This window comes from Panthera leo, chromosome B3, assembly GCF_018350215.1.
Source record: "Panthera leo isolate Ple1 chromosome B3, P.leo_Ple1_pat1.1, whole genome shotgun sequence".
NCBI lineage: Eukaryota > Metazoa > Chordata > Mammalia > Carnivora > Felidae > Panthera > Panthera leo.
Window position 1 is genome coordinate 34,758,027 of NC_056684.1, and position 14,087 is coordinate 34,772,113.

General features: G+C 37.3%; 2 protein-coding genes across 5 annotated transcripts in view; one reads left to right on the forward strand and one right to left on the reverse strand.

Moving 5' to 3' along the window:
* LRRC49 (leucine rich repeat containing 49) overlaps positions 1-7,331 on the reverse strand; it is a 149,059-nt gene extending 141,728 nt beyond the window's left edge. Inside the window, exons 1-3 of one of the 2 annotated variants that reach the window (XM_042941522.1) lie at positions 6,967-7,331; positions 6,251-6,307; positions 3,946-4,033 (exon numbers count right to left, since the gene is read on the reverse strand). In XM_042941522.1, coding sequence (XP_042797456.1) covers positions 3,946-4,033; positions 6,251-6,307; positions 6,967-7,014 — 193 coding nt within the window. In that variant the 5' untranslated portion in view covers positions 7,015-7,331. The remainder of the gene's footprint in view (positions 1-3,945; positions 4,034-6,250; positions 6,308-6,966) is intronic. The other variant, XM_042941525.1, reaches the window with a different exon arrangement.
* A 92-nt stretch (positions 7,332-7,423) lies between these two features.
* Positions 7,424-14,087, forward strand: part of THAP10 (THAP domain containing 10) — a 29,977-nt gene continuing 23,313 nt past the window's right edge. For all 3 annotated transcript variants that reach the window (XM_042941532.1, XM_042941534.1, XM_042941531.1), the window contains exon 1: positions 7,424-8,005. In XM_042941532.1, coding sequence (XP_042797466.1) covers positions 7,577-8,005 — 429 coding nt within the window. In that variant the 5' untranslated portion in view covers positions 7,424-7,576. The remainder of the gene's footprint in view (positions 8,006-14,087) is intronic.

The following is a 14,087-nucleotide window of genomic DNA, read 5'->3' on the forward strand; positions in this document are numbered from 1 at the left end:
TGAAGTTAACAAACTATACACAAAATGCAGGATAAAAATGGTATCTCTTATATAATCACACATAAATGTGACAATTATTTTTCACTTAAGAAGATGGCTACAAACGGGTTTGGGGGGAGGTGGATGTTAGGATATATTCTAAAGACCCAGAATAATGCAGAATGGTCAGGAAAAGATGCTGGGGAGTTCCAGAGACGAGGTAGGATTTGAGTAATGGGCTAAAGGAGAAAGTTTGAACACCAGAAGAAATCTACTGTATTTTCTCCTATAAAGACAACATTCCTGAAGGCAGCAATTGATGCTGGAGGGAGCAATAAGCAGTAAAAAGGAAACTACGGTTACCACAGAATTCTGCTCAAACGGACCAACAAGATAAAATCATAAAACCAAATCTAGAAAGCTAACATACTTTTGGGGAGACCATCAGATAATATGATGGCAAATTAAAATCAAGTTCCACATAGATAGTATTAAAAAGCTGTAAAGCAATGGTATCTGCTGGCTTCCATAGGTCTGCAAGGTATAAACCGAAGTATCACACAGCTAGCTTCTTGCACAAAATAATCAGTGCTGATACTCCACTTTTCTAACTTCTACAAAACATCACTATAGCTAATAATGAGGTTCTAGAGTATACGCATTCAGAACTGACATCATGTTCGCCAACGAACCGGTCTTGGGATAGGATTCGGCTCCTAGCAGAATAGGAAAGCAACCGTGATTCAGTAAACTGATGTGGAAATCAAAATTCAGATGGTTAAAAAAAACAAAAACAAACAAAAATTAGTCTCAGAATTAACTGATTAAGGTGTAACTGGTCAGCTAAAGATTATAAAGGTAAAACTCCAAACAATGGACAAACTTGATTTTTCTTGTTAGCATTAGAGTTAGATTTTTAAAATTATTTTGTTAAGGTTTCAAACCAATCCTCAGTTTAAGAGGCAGATTTAAACTTCAAAAGACCTGAGGTATAGAGGAAATAATCAAAGGGTAATTTCAGTCATGCTTAGTGAACAAAGGAGTTTTATCCTCACACTTTTCAGCTCCTATTATATGCAGAAGTCATAATCCTAATCCCCATGATGAGCTTACTATCATGATCAGTGTGATATACATAGAGATAAGATACATATCTTACAATAAACAGCATAGAATGAGAATGATTAGGAGAAAGGCCGTAAAACCCACAAACAAGATCCTCTGAATGACTGGAAACCAACTATGACTGAAACATACACATATTTATGTGGATATATAAATACCCACATAAATGCACATATATTTGTGGATCAAACATCCATATATCTTTGTGGGATGTTTCACCCTACATATAAACCACATTACTATGTGACAACATTTTAAGTAAACATTTCCTGTTATTATTTCCTATGTCACTATTTAATTGACCATATATGAAGCCCTTGTTTTCCCAATTAAATTTATAAACTCTTTGGGACACAGACCTCATTTTACACTCTTTATATTCTTGGCCACATCTAAATTCGGTAAGCAATCTGTAAATTAACTGATTTTCCAATTTACTAAGAGTTAACTGGAAATCTGTCTTGTATATACTATTTCTGTGATCGGTTCTCGGCCTTTTGGCTAAGATCGAGGGTAGTATATACTATTTCTGTTAAAAAAAAAAAAAAAAGAAAATCAAAATCTTGTATTTTGGTATAAAAGTGCTGAGCATTCTTTCAATAAAGGCCTATATTCAGTGAGAATCTTTACTGCACTGTACCCTAGACCGATCAATGGATGGGGAAGTGGATGGGTAAGTGGATGGATGGAAAAAAACACATGGATGAGTGATACAGTACATGGTCAGATATGTGTGTCCACTCAGCCTTATCTTTGAGATTCTGATTCTAGATTTTCCACTGATTTATTATGATCTTAAGACTGAAGCACTGCCTTTTCCTCTCTCTATACATATTTTAGAACTCTTACTTAAGGGATCTAACAAACTAAACTCTGGCTAACTGGGATTTTATTGTATCCCCGGAATATATGGCTCTTACAAAATCTCAAGGATACAGGTATCAACTCTTAATACTATTCCAAAAAGCCCAAAAGAAATTACATACCAAGTTTTAGACTTACTGGCTCAAATAAAAAATTGAGCTTCTTTCCTTTAGACTGAGAGTATCATTGATTAATTTATGCTGGCAGGCTACCATATACATTTAATTAATTTTGAAAAAATAGAGAAAAATAAGAAATGGAGTGAAATTAATTATAATGATTGCGTATCAAGATGCAGTTTATTCGATAAAGATTCCCAAACTTTCTGATAAAGTGCTACTTATAATTTCTCCAAAGTTTTATGCCTTTGCAGGTAGAATGGTGAGTACAAAAGTCGAGAAAACAGCTACACGCCATGTAGCCTTCTTTGCATGAAACTGCCTAGAACTATGGAGGAGGCACATTTAGAAACAACTGGGTACAAATGAGTAGCCTGTTCCAGAGAATGATTTTGAATAAAATCCTTCAATGAAAAAAAAGTTTTATTTTTCCCTAGAGAATTTTGTATCTTATGAGTCATCACTTATGTATAAAACTTTATTCTTCTGGTAGGTTCACAAAATTCAGTGTTCCACACTATTTTCCCATTACTAATATCTAGTAACACCTTACCACTTAAATAAATTTAACCTGGTCAGTCATCCAGAAATCTGCATATCAACTTACTCTTCTAACTCAAGAGTAGCTCGGGAGAAGTATGTAAGTTTGACTCCTGATATAGAAAACAAATTGAAGATATTATTAGCAAAAATATGAAGGAAATTCACCATGCAAACATAGAAAATCCTACTTGAGAATTTTCAGGTTCACGTCTGTAACTCTGTGCCTAACACATTGTCGAACACATGGTACATACTCAATAGACATGTACTGAACTGAACAAAAGAGGCAAAGACAGATGCTTCCTGCAGTGTGGGACTGCAGTTAGGTTGATCCCATGTCTAGCATGGCCAAGACAAGACTGTAGGATATAGGAAAGAGAAAAGTCCTATGTCAGATGAGACAGGCCCAAGAAGGTCCTGCAGCCACAAAACAAAAAATGAAAACTAATTAAATATTCAAAACGACCACATGCTCATATAGTAATGAGATGAACAGTCTAGACGTGCCTATACTGATCAACACTCTCATACAAACTCCTAGAAGGTGGGGGTGGTTCCGTATACAAGGATTCTGTAGTGCTTCAAGCTAGCCCATTACAGATGGCTCGCAGTTGTCAGCAACCAACTAACAACTCAAATGTACTAAAGGAAATTTCTCCTTGAACTGAAAAATACATTTCAGAAATATGACCAGATCATATAAGGCAGTGTTTTTCAAAGCGTGGTCTACAAGCCATATCCATCAGAATCACTCAAGACATTAAAATGCACATTTCCAAATCCCACCCAAGACCCACAAAATCAGAATGGGGAAGAGGAAGAAAGGAAGGGGAGTATTAGGAACCTGCCTTTCTAACAAAATCTTGGGGGATACACACTAAAGTTTAAGGCCTTTGATATAAAATATCCATAATTATATGCACTAGTAAGGGAAAGAAAGAGATTTTCTTTTCTATTCGTGATTTGTCACTCTTTCCACTCTCTCCTTATTTCCTAAAATCTGTGTTCCCATACTCTTACCCCCATTGATTAGCCATTTTTCCTAGTTCTAATACAGTATTTGGAAGATTCTTTCCCATTATGTTGTACATAGCTCACCCCAAACAACAATATAACTGCTTTTTCTGTATTGGAAATAATCTAGTATGCTGTGTATATAAAACCAATTCGTATCTAAGTAAATACAAAACCAATTTGATTAATTAACCATTGGTTAATGAACCATTTCATTTTTCATTCAAGTCTATTTGGATTTAAGTAGTTAAACTTATTAAGCAATGTTACCCGAAGAAGATAAACCATAGCTGATCTCTACCTTGCCTACTTGAGTAGTTTCTTTCAAGGTCATGTTGTAAGAGTCGACCAGGGAATGATGGTGTTTCTTTATTTAGCTTGAATTCAACCTAAAACACATATTTTGGGAAGAATTTCACAGTAAGGATTGAAGATAATTATAAAATTACATACAATACTGATACACGCCACAGCAGAGATGAACCCTGAAAACACGTTAAGTGAAAGAAGCCAGACGCAAAATGGTACATCATGTATGATTCCATCTATTAAGTACTAATAATAAGAAAATCTGCAGAGACAGGAAACAGATTTGTAGCTTTCAAAGCGGGTGGGAAGAAGGAATGGGGAGTGATTGCTTAATGGGTACAGGGGACTCCCTTCTGGGTGACAAAAAGTTCTAGAACTACATAATGATGATGGATATACAACCTTGTGGATGTATTTAATACCATTTAGTGGTAAATGGTATTAAATACTTAAAATGGTATTAAATACTTAAAATGGCTACAATGGTAAATTTTATGTTATGTGTTTCTTACCACACACACACACACACACACACGCACACAAACAGAGTCGATTTCATGAGGTCAAATGAAAACACGTTCCAAACCACCTGCAATTCCTCCATACCCTCACCAAAACTACAATGATTAAAAGAATTATTTTCTAGAAAACAAAAGCAAAAAACATACAACAGAAACTAAATTCTGTTGGCAAAAAAATCACTATGTTTTTATCATCACAATTCTTTTATGTTCAATTATAATGAAATTGTATATCTAAACCTTCTAAGAAGGTTTTTCTCTAAATTGATTTTAAATTATTTGGCAGAACTGAGAAAAACAAAATCAAAACAACCTCTCATGATTAGTCACAGAAAAAACCCTAAATACATATCTTAAAAACTATGATGCTTCTGATTCATACATACTATAAACATTATAATAGCATTTGTATTCTAACTTTATGAAGTATATGAGTTAAAGGTATTTTCTCAGAACATATGTCTACCCTAGAGGGAGCAAATGGTTTGAAGAGAATTTGGATGAGGCACACAGTTCCTAGAAGTACATTCTAATGATAGAACAGGATTTGTCCAGTGAAATCAACTAGTAAAACTTTGGAGGGAATTCATTATGTCCAATTATAATAAATTTTCAATTTTATTTCAATTGAATTGAAAAATATTTTCAATTTATATTTCAATATAAATAATTTTCAATTAAGCTATCTAACTGCTATTTATCTAAGATGATCAAATGATCGATTTTCCCAGTGTTTATTTTCATATAATAATGTCATCAACTACTGCCTCCTTGACAAATAATGTCTGTCCTCCCATTGATCCTCCCTACCCTCCTCATGCTGTTATTTGTAAACTGTCCTTCACTTTACAGTTCTCCCAGTGACATCTATTGAACAATTTTTTAGGAAAAATCTGAATTGCGATGGTTGGAGGTATCCAACTTGGTCAAACGGGGAAAAATTGTTTTATGTCTTGAGACAGTGTGGGAGGTAGGTAAATATGTTTGAATGCTGAGGTGAGACAGGAGGGAAAGAAAAACAGGTGTATCAAATCTAAAGCTAGACGTAATGGAAACGCCAGAAATACTGTGCACAAATTAGGGGAAAAAAGAATCTTAGGTTCGTATCTTAACTTCTAAATAGCATGAAGCCTAATATATTTCCACTGCTAATGTATTATTTTCTCCCCTGATTTTAAATGGAATGTGGAGATGTATCCCCCTAAATTATCGCATTTTTATTCATTATAAGATGCCATTGGTAGTAAGACATACCATCATTTTACCCACTACTAAGAAAGAAAAAACTTTCCCAATTAAACTATGATGTGCCATGAATTTTAAGAAGAATCCTAATTTAAGAAATTTTTAAATGTAAAAAGAAAAGGAAAAAAAAAAAAACCTCAGGGCTCCTGGGTGGCTCATTTGGTTAGGTGATGGACTCTTAATTTCCACTCAGGTTATGATCTCTCAGTCGTGAGATCGAGCCCTGCTTAGGGGTCTGTGCCGAGTGTGGTGCCTGCTCGGGATTCTCTCTCTCCCCCTCTCTCTATGCTTCTCCCTGTGCATGCTCTCTCTCTCTCTCTCTCTCAAAATAAATAAACATTTAAAAGAAAAGAAAGGAAAACTCACATCTTGTAATTGGTGAAATAACAACCAGTTTTTAAAAGAGGCTTTTTGACTTTATGTGGGCAGAAAATAAAAATTAGTTTTAGTTCCGCTCTTTAAATCATGCTATTTGTGTAGATTATAAAAGAATTCATCTTCAATTTAAGTACAAATCTGCTTAAATCTTACTTTGCTTTTTTCAGGAAGCGATGATGTCTGAATAACCAGATGAAGCCCACAGTTCACCTGCAATGTAAAAATTAAAGCATCAAATATGCTCTTAACTTAAATACCCCCAAACACACACATATTCATCCCCAAACCAGTACAGATAAAGACATAACACAAACTTAGTATAAAATAGAACGCTTGTTTTTTGTTTGTGCTAAAATGATCGTGTTCTGAGGATTTGCTGAAAACAATAAAATCAGGACTGAGAATTAAAAGGTTTCACTGCGATTTATTTTCCAAAATGTCTGCGGCGATTTAACCCTCTACCTTAGCACTTTAGGTTTTTGACACTTGCCATTTCAGGTCTAAGTAAATATCTCAATGGGACAGGTAAAGGAGGTGGGAGTGCCTATTAATAATAATTATCTTTCTTAATTAAAAAAAGGGCTGGGGGTTGACTGGTTATAAAATGAATCGTAGCCTTTCACAGCAGACCAGCTCCACCTTCTGGGAAACCAAGAACCTGGACAAGACTTTGAATGCCCATCATTCTATATCAAATACCCTCCAAGAGCCTTGGTCCAGTCCACGAATCCCAAGCCTCGGTCAGACAATAGCTTGAGGAGATTCAGCGGTCCTGATCCCAATAATACAGCCCATCACCTAGGACAAAGACGCCCGTCAGAAAGAACGATACGAATGGGAAGAAGGGGAAAGTAGGAGACCCAACCTACGTTGTTCGCAGCCCGGCCAGAAACAGAGCGGTATTTCCCGGGAATCATGGCAGGAGACAGTCCAGGATCTGTTAGATCTGCCTTAGAAGCGACGCTACAGCGGAGACTCAGAGACCGAAAGGGGTCATCTCCCAGGCAACCCGCTCATAGGTTACCATGGAGACGACCATTTCCGGTCTGGTCCTCTCCTAAACCGACTGGCCAACCCGGTCGGTAGAACCTCTGGTGATGTTCGTGGGGGCCCACTGCGTCCCCACTTCCTCGTCCTACTTTCCAGGCGTCTTACAAACAGAGCGGGAGTGTGGAGAGGAGGAGGCGGGGAGGAGGCCGGCCACCTAGGTAGCCGTGGCAACCACCACTTCCGGTCCGTTCCTCTTTCCGGCCCACCTCGGCTCGGCCCGCGCGAAATTTGGATCCCTCTGCCCGTGGCCACCTGCTCTCGGGGGAGGACCGGCGCGAGCCGGCAGAGGCCGACCTCCAGGCACCGCGGACTCTTCTGTGGCGCCCGAGCCCGGTACTTCCGGTGGCCCTGCGCCGCGCGGGCAGGCGAAGGGGGCCCGCGTCGCCCCGGCTGGGAAGGCGCGGGCGTGCCGAGGCGGAGGCCGCCACCATGCCGGCCCGCTGCGTGGCCGCCCACTGCGGCAACACCACCAAGTCCGGGAAGTCGCTGTTCCGCTTCCCCAAGGACCGGGCCGTGCGGCTGCTGTGGGACCGCTTCGTGCGGGGCCGCCGCGCCGACTGGTACGGGGGCAACGACCGCTCTGTCATCTGCTCGGACCACTTCGCTCCGGCCTGTTTTGACGTGTCTTCAGTTATCCAGAAGAATCTGCGCTTCTCGCAGCGCCTGAGGCTCGTGGCGGGCGCCGTGCCCACCCTGCACCGGCTGTCCGGCCCGGCACCCCAGGGGGAAGAAGAGGGAGAGCAAGGGGGCGGCCCCGAAAAGGGAGGAGAGCCCCAGGCGGTGAGGCAGGCAGAGGCCGCCCCGGGTCCGGCCTCCTGTACGCTCCTCCCGGCCAGGAAGAGGGCTGCGGCTTCACAGGTAAAGGGACACCAGGAGTCCACCGAGGGTCGCGGGAGGACCCCCGGACTGTGGCTCGGCTCTCCCACTAGTGTCACCTGGGGGAAGGTCACCTCGCCTCGACGCGTTCTTTTTTCCCATCTGTAAGATTAGGATCTGTTTTCCCATCTGTAAAATTAGGAGTGTGCTGTATTGGTGACCTCAAGGTCCTATAGAACATGAACACTTTGGAACTATAGTTCCTTCTACCTCTTCCTCCCCCAAACACACACTCTCGTAGGCTTTTTTTTTTTAAATAGAAAGGGTTTCATTTGGGCAGATCTCAAGGAATTGGGTTGCTTGAAACTGTCTTTGCATAACATATTACATAAGCTCGAGGAGATGTCCATTATGACTGCCAGAATGATGGGGAGGGGGGAGGTTGAGGGGATGCGGGGCTACTGATGAGGAGGGGGCTTGCTGGTAAACCCCGCTTCTTTCCTCTTGACTAGCTGCCTTTAAGTTGAATCATCTAAGTGAGCTCAGTTTTTCCACCTTGCCCTCTTCTGCTATTTCAGTAATCCTCATAAGCGTAGATTATACTTACCTTGCCTCTGGTCACGATCTTCTTCCCCTCTTCCCATCTTAAGACTCCCCAGCCTTCTTTGAGATCATCAGACTTCAGCCCTGTCACCCTTAGGTAGATTAAATCAGGACTGTTAACTGGATCTAAAAGGTGTTCAATTTCTAGAGATGGGAAGACAAGTCAACTAACTGATCTGTAACTGATGTTTTGACTTTGAATATTCAAACGCGTTCTTAGAATTTTAGAGCTGAAGGGAAACTAAGTGCTCATCTAGCCCAAACTCACAATGTATACACAAGGATGCCAGTCCTGGAGGTTAATAATTTCCTCACGGGCCTGTAATATTTGCTCTAGGTCTAATTGTCCGAGCAAAACTTTTTCTGCAATACCAACCTGCTTCCTACATTGGAGTGGGTGCTTAAGACCCTTTTAAGGCATCCTGACATTTCTAGGATAAAGAACAAAATTATTAACACAGCCTGCAAGTCCCTGTGTGCTTTTTGCCCCTGTCTACCATACCAGTCCTATCCAAGGCCACTGTCCTTGTTCAGTATACACCAGTCATGCTGATCTTTTCCATTTTTGAACATGCTATATTCCTTCCTACCAACAAGCCTCACTCAGCTGTTTCATGTAATATCCTGCAATTATGCTGCTCCCACTCCCCATCATCATCAATTAAGTCTTTTTACTTTAAAAATCAGTTCAAACACCCTTCTCTTTGACCCCCTAGTTATATACTTCCTTTCTTCATATATTTCATATGCTTCAATAGCACATATACTTCAGTAATACTCATCACAACTGTCACAAAACAATTGTGTAGTTCGCTTAATATTTGTCTTCACATTAGAATGTAAGCTCCATGAGAGCAGGGATCCTATCTGACGTGTTCATTATTGTACTGGCAGTACCTAGAACATTAATTTGCAGATTTTAGGAATTCAATAAATATGGAATTGTGGAGTGATTATGTGACCATAAGAACACTTTTTTGTACTATAATAGAGTGTTCAGTTCTCTGCCAGTTTCCTTTCTCACCAAGCTATAGACCAGTCAAGACATCTGCCCCTTCAATTTTTTATCCACTATCACTACCTATCCAACCTTTATCTAAGCACATACAGGTACATCTATAAATAGATAAATATAAATATTTATATTTATATAAGTTGGGAGAAGAAAAGTCAGGCTAGTGAAACAAAGAATTTATACTATAACAAAGGCTAATGTTGAGGAAATCCAGAAAAGATACCAAAACTATTTTCCAATTAGTATATCCAGCCAAAATTTCTAACAACCCATATTACATTAATACACTTGTTGAGTTATTAGGAAGCTATGTGTTTTCATAGTAGTGACTTTAAATGTATATAATGTTAAAAAGAGTTTAGAGTTGGTAGCAATACATTGGTAGCCAGGTCTGGACCGAGAACCCCAGTAACATTGCTAAGACGGTTTGCTTGTGCCACCTCTGAGTCCTTCCACCACTCACTATTTTCCCAATTCCAGGGCCAACTGACAGACAATTTCCAGGCATTCTACAACTTTTCCGAGGAGCTATTGTAGACACTGTTCTGGATGTTTGGTGCTATATGTAGGTAAATGCAATGGAATGTTCCTTATCTGTAGGGAGCTTGAAAAAAGATTAGGGACTATCTCCAAGGGGAAAGGGGGCCCCGAGGAGCACTATGCACTGATATTTTGCTTCAAGAGCTAAGATTATTGTTTTTCCTTAACAATTTTGCATTCTTGTTTTTTTATCCAACTATAGGTGACATAAGTTCCATATATATCTTAGAATTGGTTTGTCAACTTCCACAAATTATCTACTGGGATTTGATTGGGACTACATTGAATCTATAAATGAATGTGAGGAGAAAGAACGTATTGGCAACACTGATTCTTCATGAATATAGTGCATCCCTCTATCTGGGTTTTTACATTTCTCTTAAAAATATTTTATGGCATTCTATGTAAAAGTTCTGCACATCTTTTATTAAATTTATCCCTATTTGATTTTGCTATTATAAGTAGTATTTAAATTTTTATTTTTTTATATATTTATGTAGATAAATTGACTTCTGTTGACCTCGTATCCAGAAACCTTGTGTAACCTTATTTATTCCAATAATTTGTAAATACTTTTGAATTTTCTTCATGTCTAAAACATGTTGGTAAATACTTTTTGATGTTCATGCTTCTATTTCCTATTCCTACTACACTAACTAGACACTTTAGTATGGTGTTGGGAACCAAAGAGGTGATGAGGAATCCTTTTCTCATCCTTGTTTTGAGGGAAAGCCTTTAGGTTTACCATTTGATACGATTTATGCTATAGGTTTTTTTTGCAGCTGTTCTTTCTCCTAAAAAGAAATATTCTCCTCTGTTCCTAATTTTTGATACAGATTTAATCATAAGTGATGTGGAATCGTATCAAGTGCTTTATATATTTTCTGAATCTATTCATGATCCTATATTTTGTCTGTTATTCTGTTAATGTGGTGAGTTATATTGCCTGGTTTTGAAATACAGAATCAAGCTTTCATGGCTGAAGTAAACACAATTTGGCCAAAGTGTGGTACTCTTTTTTTACATATAGCTTCATTTGATTTGCTAATATTTAGGATTTTTGCAAACTTGATCTATAGTCTTTCTTTCCTGAAATTCCTTTCTCAGATTTGGTGTCAAGATTATGCTGACCAATTTGGAGTTATTTCTTCTTATATAATTTTCTGGAAATATTTCTATATAAATGGGCATTAAATAGCCATTAATAAATTTGGTATTAATATTTGGTATAGTTCAATGATAAAGATACCTATCCTGGAATTGTCTTTGTGGGAAGATTTTTAATGATGGGTTCAATTTTTAAAAATAGTTATAGGGTTATTCAGTTTTTTGTTTCTATACTTCTTTTGATAAATTGTGTTTCCTATAAATTCATTAATTTAAATTTTCAAATATATTGACACAAAATTGCTTATGATAATCTTTTATCTTTTGAAATTCTTTATGATATGTAGTAATTTTTGCTTTCTCATTTCATTTTTGATCTACTTCGCCAGGTGTATATCAATTTTATTAGTCTTTTCAAAGAATAAACTTTGCCTTGTTGATCTTTTCTCTGGTATTTTTTTTTCTTTTTCATTATTTTCTATCATTTTTCCTTCCATGTACTTTTTTCAACTTTGAGTTTTTAGTTGATGGGTTCGATTTGTACATTACTGAGCTAAATGGTTAACATAGATCTTTTCATATCTGCTTTTCCATTAAAAAAATTTGTTAGAAAGTGGAAAACTTCACTTACACTAGGATATCCTTACATATTCAGATGTGATATTTCATACAAAGAATATCTTAAGAATAGCTAACTTGCTCATGTGAAGACAACACATTGAATTACCACACTTCAAATTTTGCCTGGCTGCTTAAATTTTTTAAAACACTTTTCTCCAATATATTAAAAATTATTTTTGTAAGATTGTTTTTAGAGTAATTTTAGGTACACAGCAAACTTGAGGGGAATATAGAGAGATTTCCCATTTTCCCACTGCACCCACCCATGCATAGCCTCTCCCGTTATCAGCATCCTCCACCAAAGTGGTACATTTGTTAGAACTGATACACCAACATTGACACATTATTATCCCCCAAAGTCCATAGTTTACATTATAGTTCACTCTTGGTTTTTCTACTTCTTAAATTTTTATTCACTCTTCTTTCTTTAACTTCTTAAGAAGTTAAATTGGATCATCGATTTTCAGAATTTTCATTTGAATGGACATGGGGGATAAGTTTCATATGCTTATTTCCCAATTGTAGAATTCCCTAGAGTGGTATTAATGGAGGAAAAATTGACTCCTGAAATGAGGCTATGTTAGAAATCTTTTGTGGAATACTTTTTTGCATGATGTTAATTCCAGTCTAAATTAACCAAGCCTAATCAATTTTCCTATACCCTTTTATGCATCTAAGGCCCAAAACTCCCTTGTAAGCATGGCATTAACTGAATCCCATAAGTTTTTGGTGTAGAGTATTATTATTTAGTTTAAACTATCTTTTTATTTTCACTATAAATTTATCTTTTAAGTTTATCTTTTCATGGGTTATTTAGAAGTATATTTTAAAATTTCCAAGCACACAGGCATGTTGTAGTTCTGTTTTTGTTACAGATTTCTACGTCAATTACAGTGTGGCCAGAGAATATATAACATATGAATTTAATCTTTCGAAATTTATTGAAACTTGTATTAGGCAAAATATAGGTCAGCTTTTGTAAATATTCCATATTCACTTGAGATGAATGTGCGTTCTGCAGTTGGGTACAATGTTCCATATATGTCTATTAATGTTTAAATGTTCTATGTCCTTCTGGAATTTTTGTCTACTTATTGCATTGATTACTGGGAGAGACATGTTAAAAATCTTCCACTGTGATTTTGAATTTACATATTTGGTCTCTAATTCTAACAGTTTTTGTGTTATATAGTGCTAATATAGCAACATCTGCCTTCTTTAGGTTGTTTTGGCATAGTATATCTTTTTTTAATTTTTTTTTTTTAACATTTTCTTTATTTTTGAGACAGGGAGAGACAGAGCATGAACAGGGGAGGGTCAGAGAGAGGGAGACACAGAATCTGAAACAGACTCCAGGCTGTGTGCTGTCAGCACAGAGCCCGGCGCGGGGCTCGAATCCACGGACTGCAAGATCATGACCTGAGCCGAAGTCGGCCGCTTAACCAACTGAGCCACCCAGGCACCCCTGGCATAGTATATCTTACTACATCCTTTTACTTTCAGTCTTTCTGTATCCTTACTCACTTATGTATGGTTGCCCCTTTGAAGAGAATGTATCTTTTTCCTCTAGCTGCTTCTAAGTTTTTCTCTTTGTTTTCCAGCTTTACTGTAATGTGCATAGGTGTGGCTTCCTTTGTTTTTATTTTTATTAATACAAATAGTACTTTTGTAAAACTGTGTCTTAATGTCTTCTGTCCATTTTAGTCAATTTTCAGATGTTATTTGTTCAAATATTGCTTCTGTCCCATTTTCCCTTTTTCTCTGGGACTACAATTCATACCATATACAATACTTTTTCATTTTATCTGCTGTCTCTTGTGATCTTTTCTATATTTTCCATCCTTTTGTCTCTCTCTGCCTCACTTCAAATATTTTCTTTTGACACATGTTCCAGTTGATCAATACATATTTGGAAATTCTGCTTCTTAACCTTTTAATAAGATATGTGCACAAAAGATTTATGTTCAAAGGTTTCCAATACAGATTATTTTAATAAATTATAGTATATCTGTACAATAGATTGTATGCAGCCACAAAAATTATGTAGATTATTTAATAATATAGAAACATGCTATATGATAGGGGAAAATGATGTATTAAAGGATATATAAAAGGTTATAAAACACATTATCCCAATTTTTAAAAAAATAAATAGCAAAAGACCAAAAAAATTCCAAACCATAAAGTTGTTAGCTATGGATAAAGAGATTATGGCTAATTTTTAGTTTATTTTAGTTT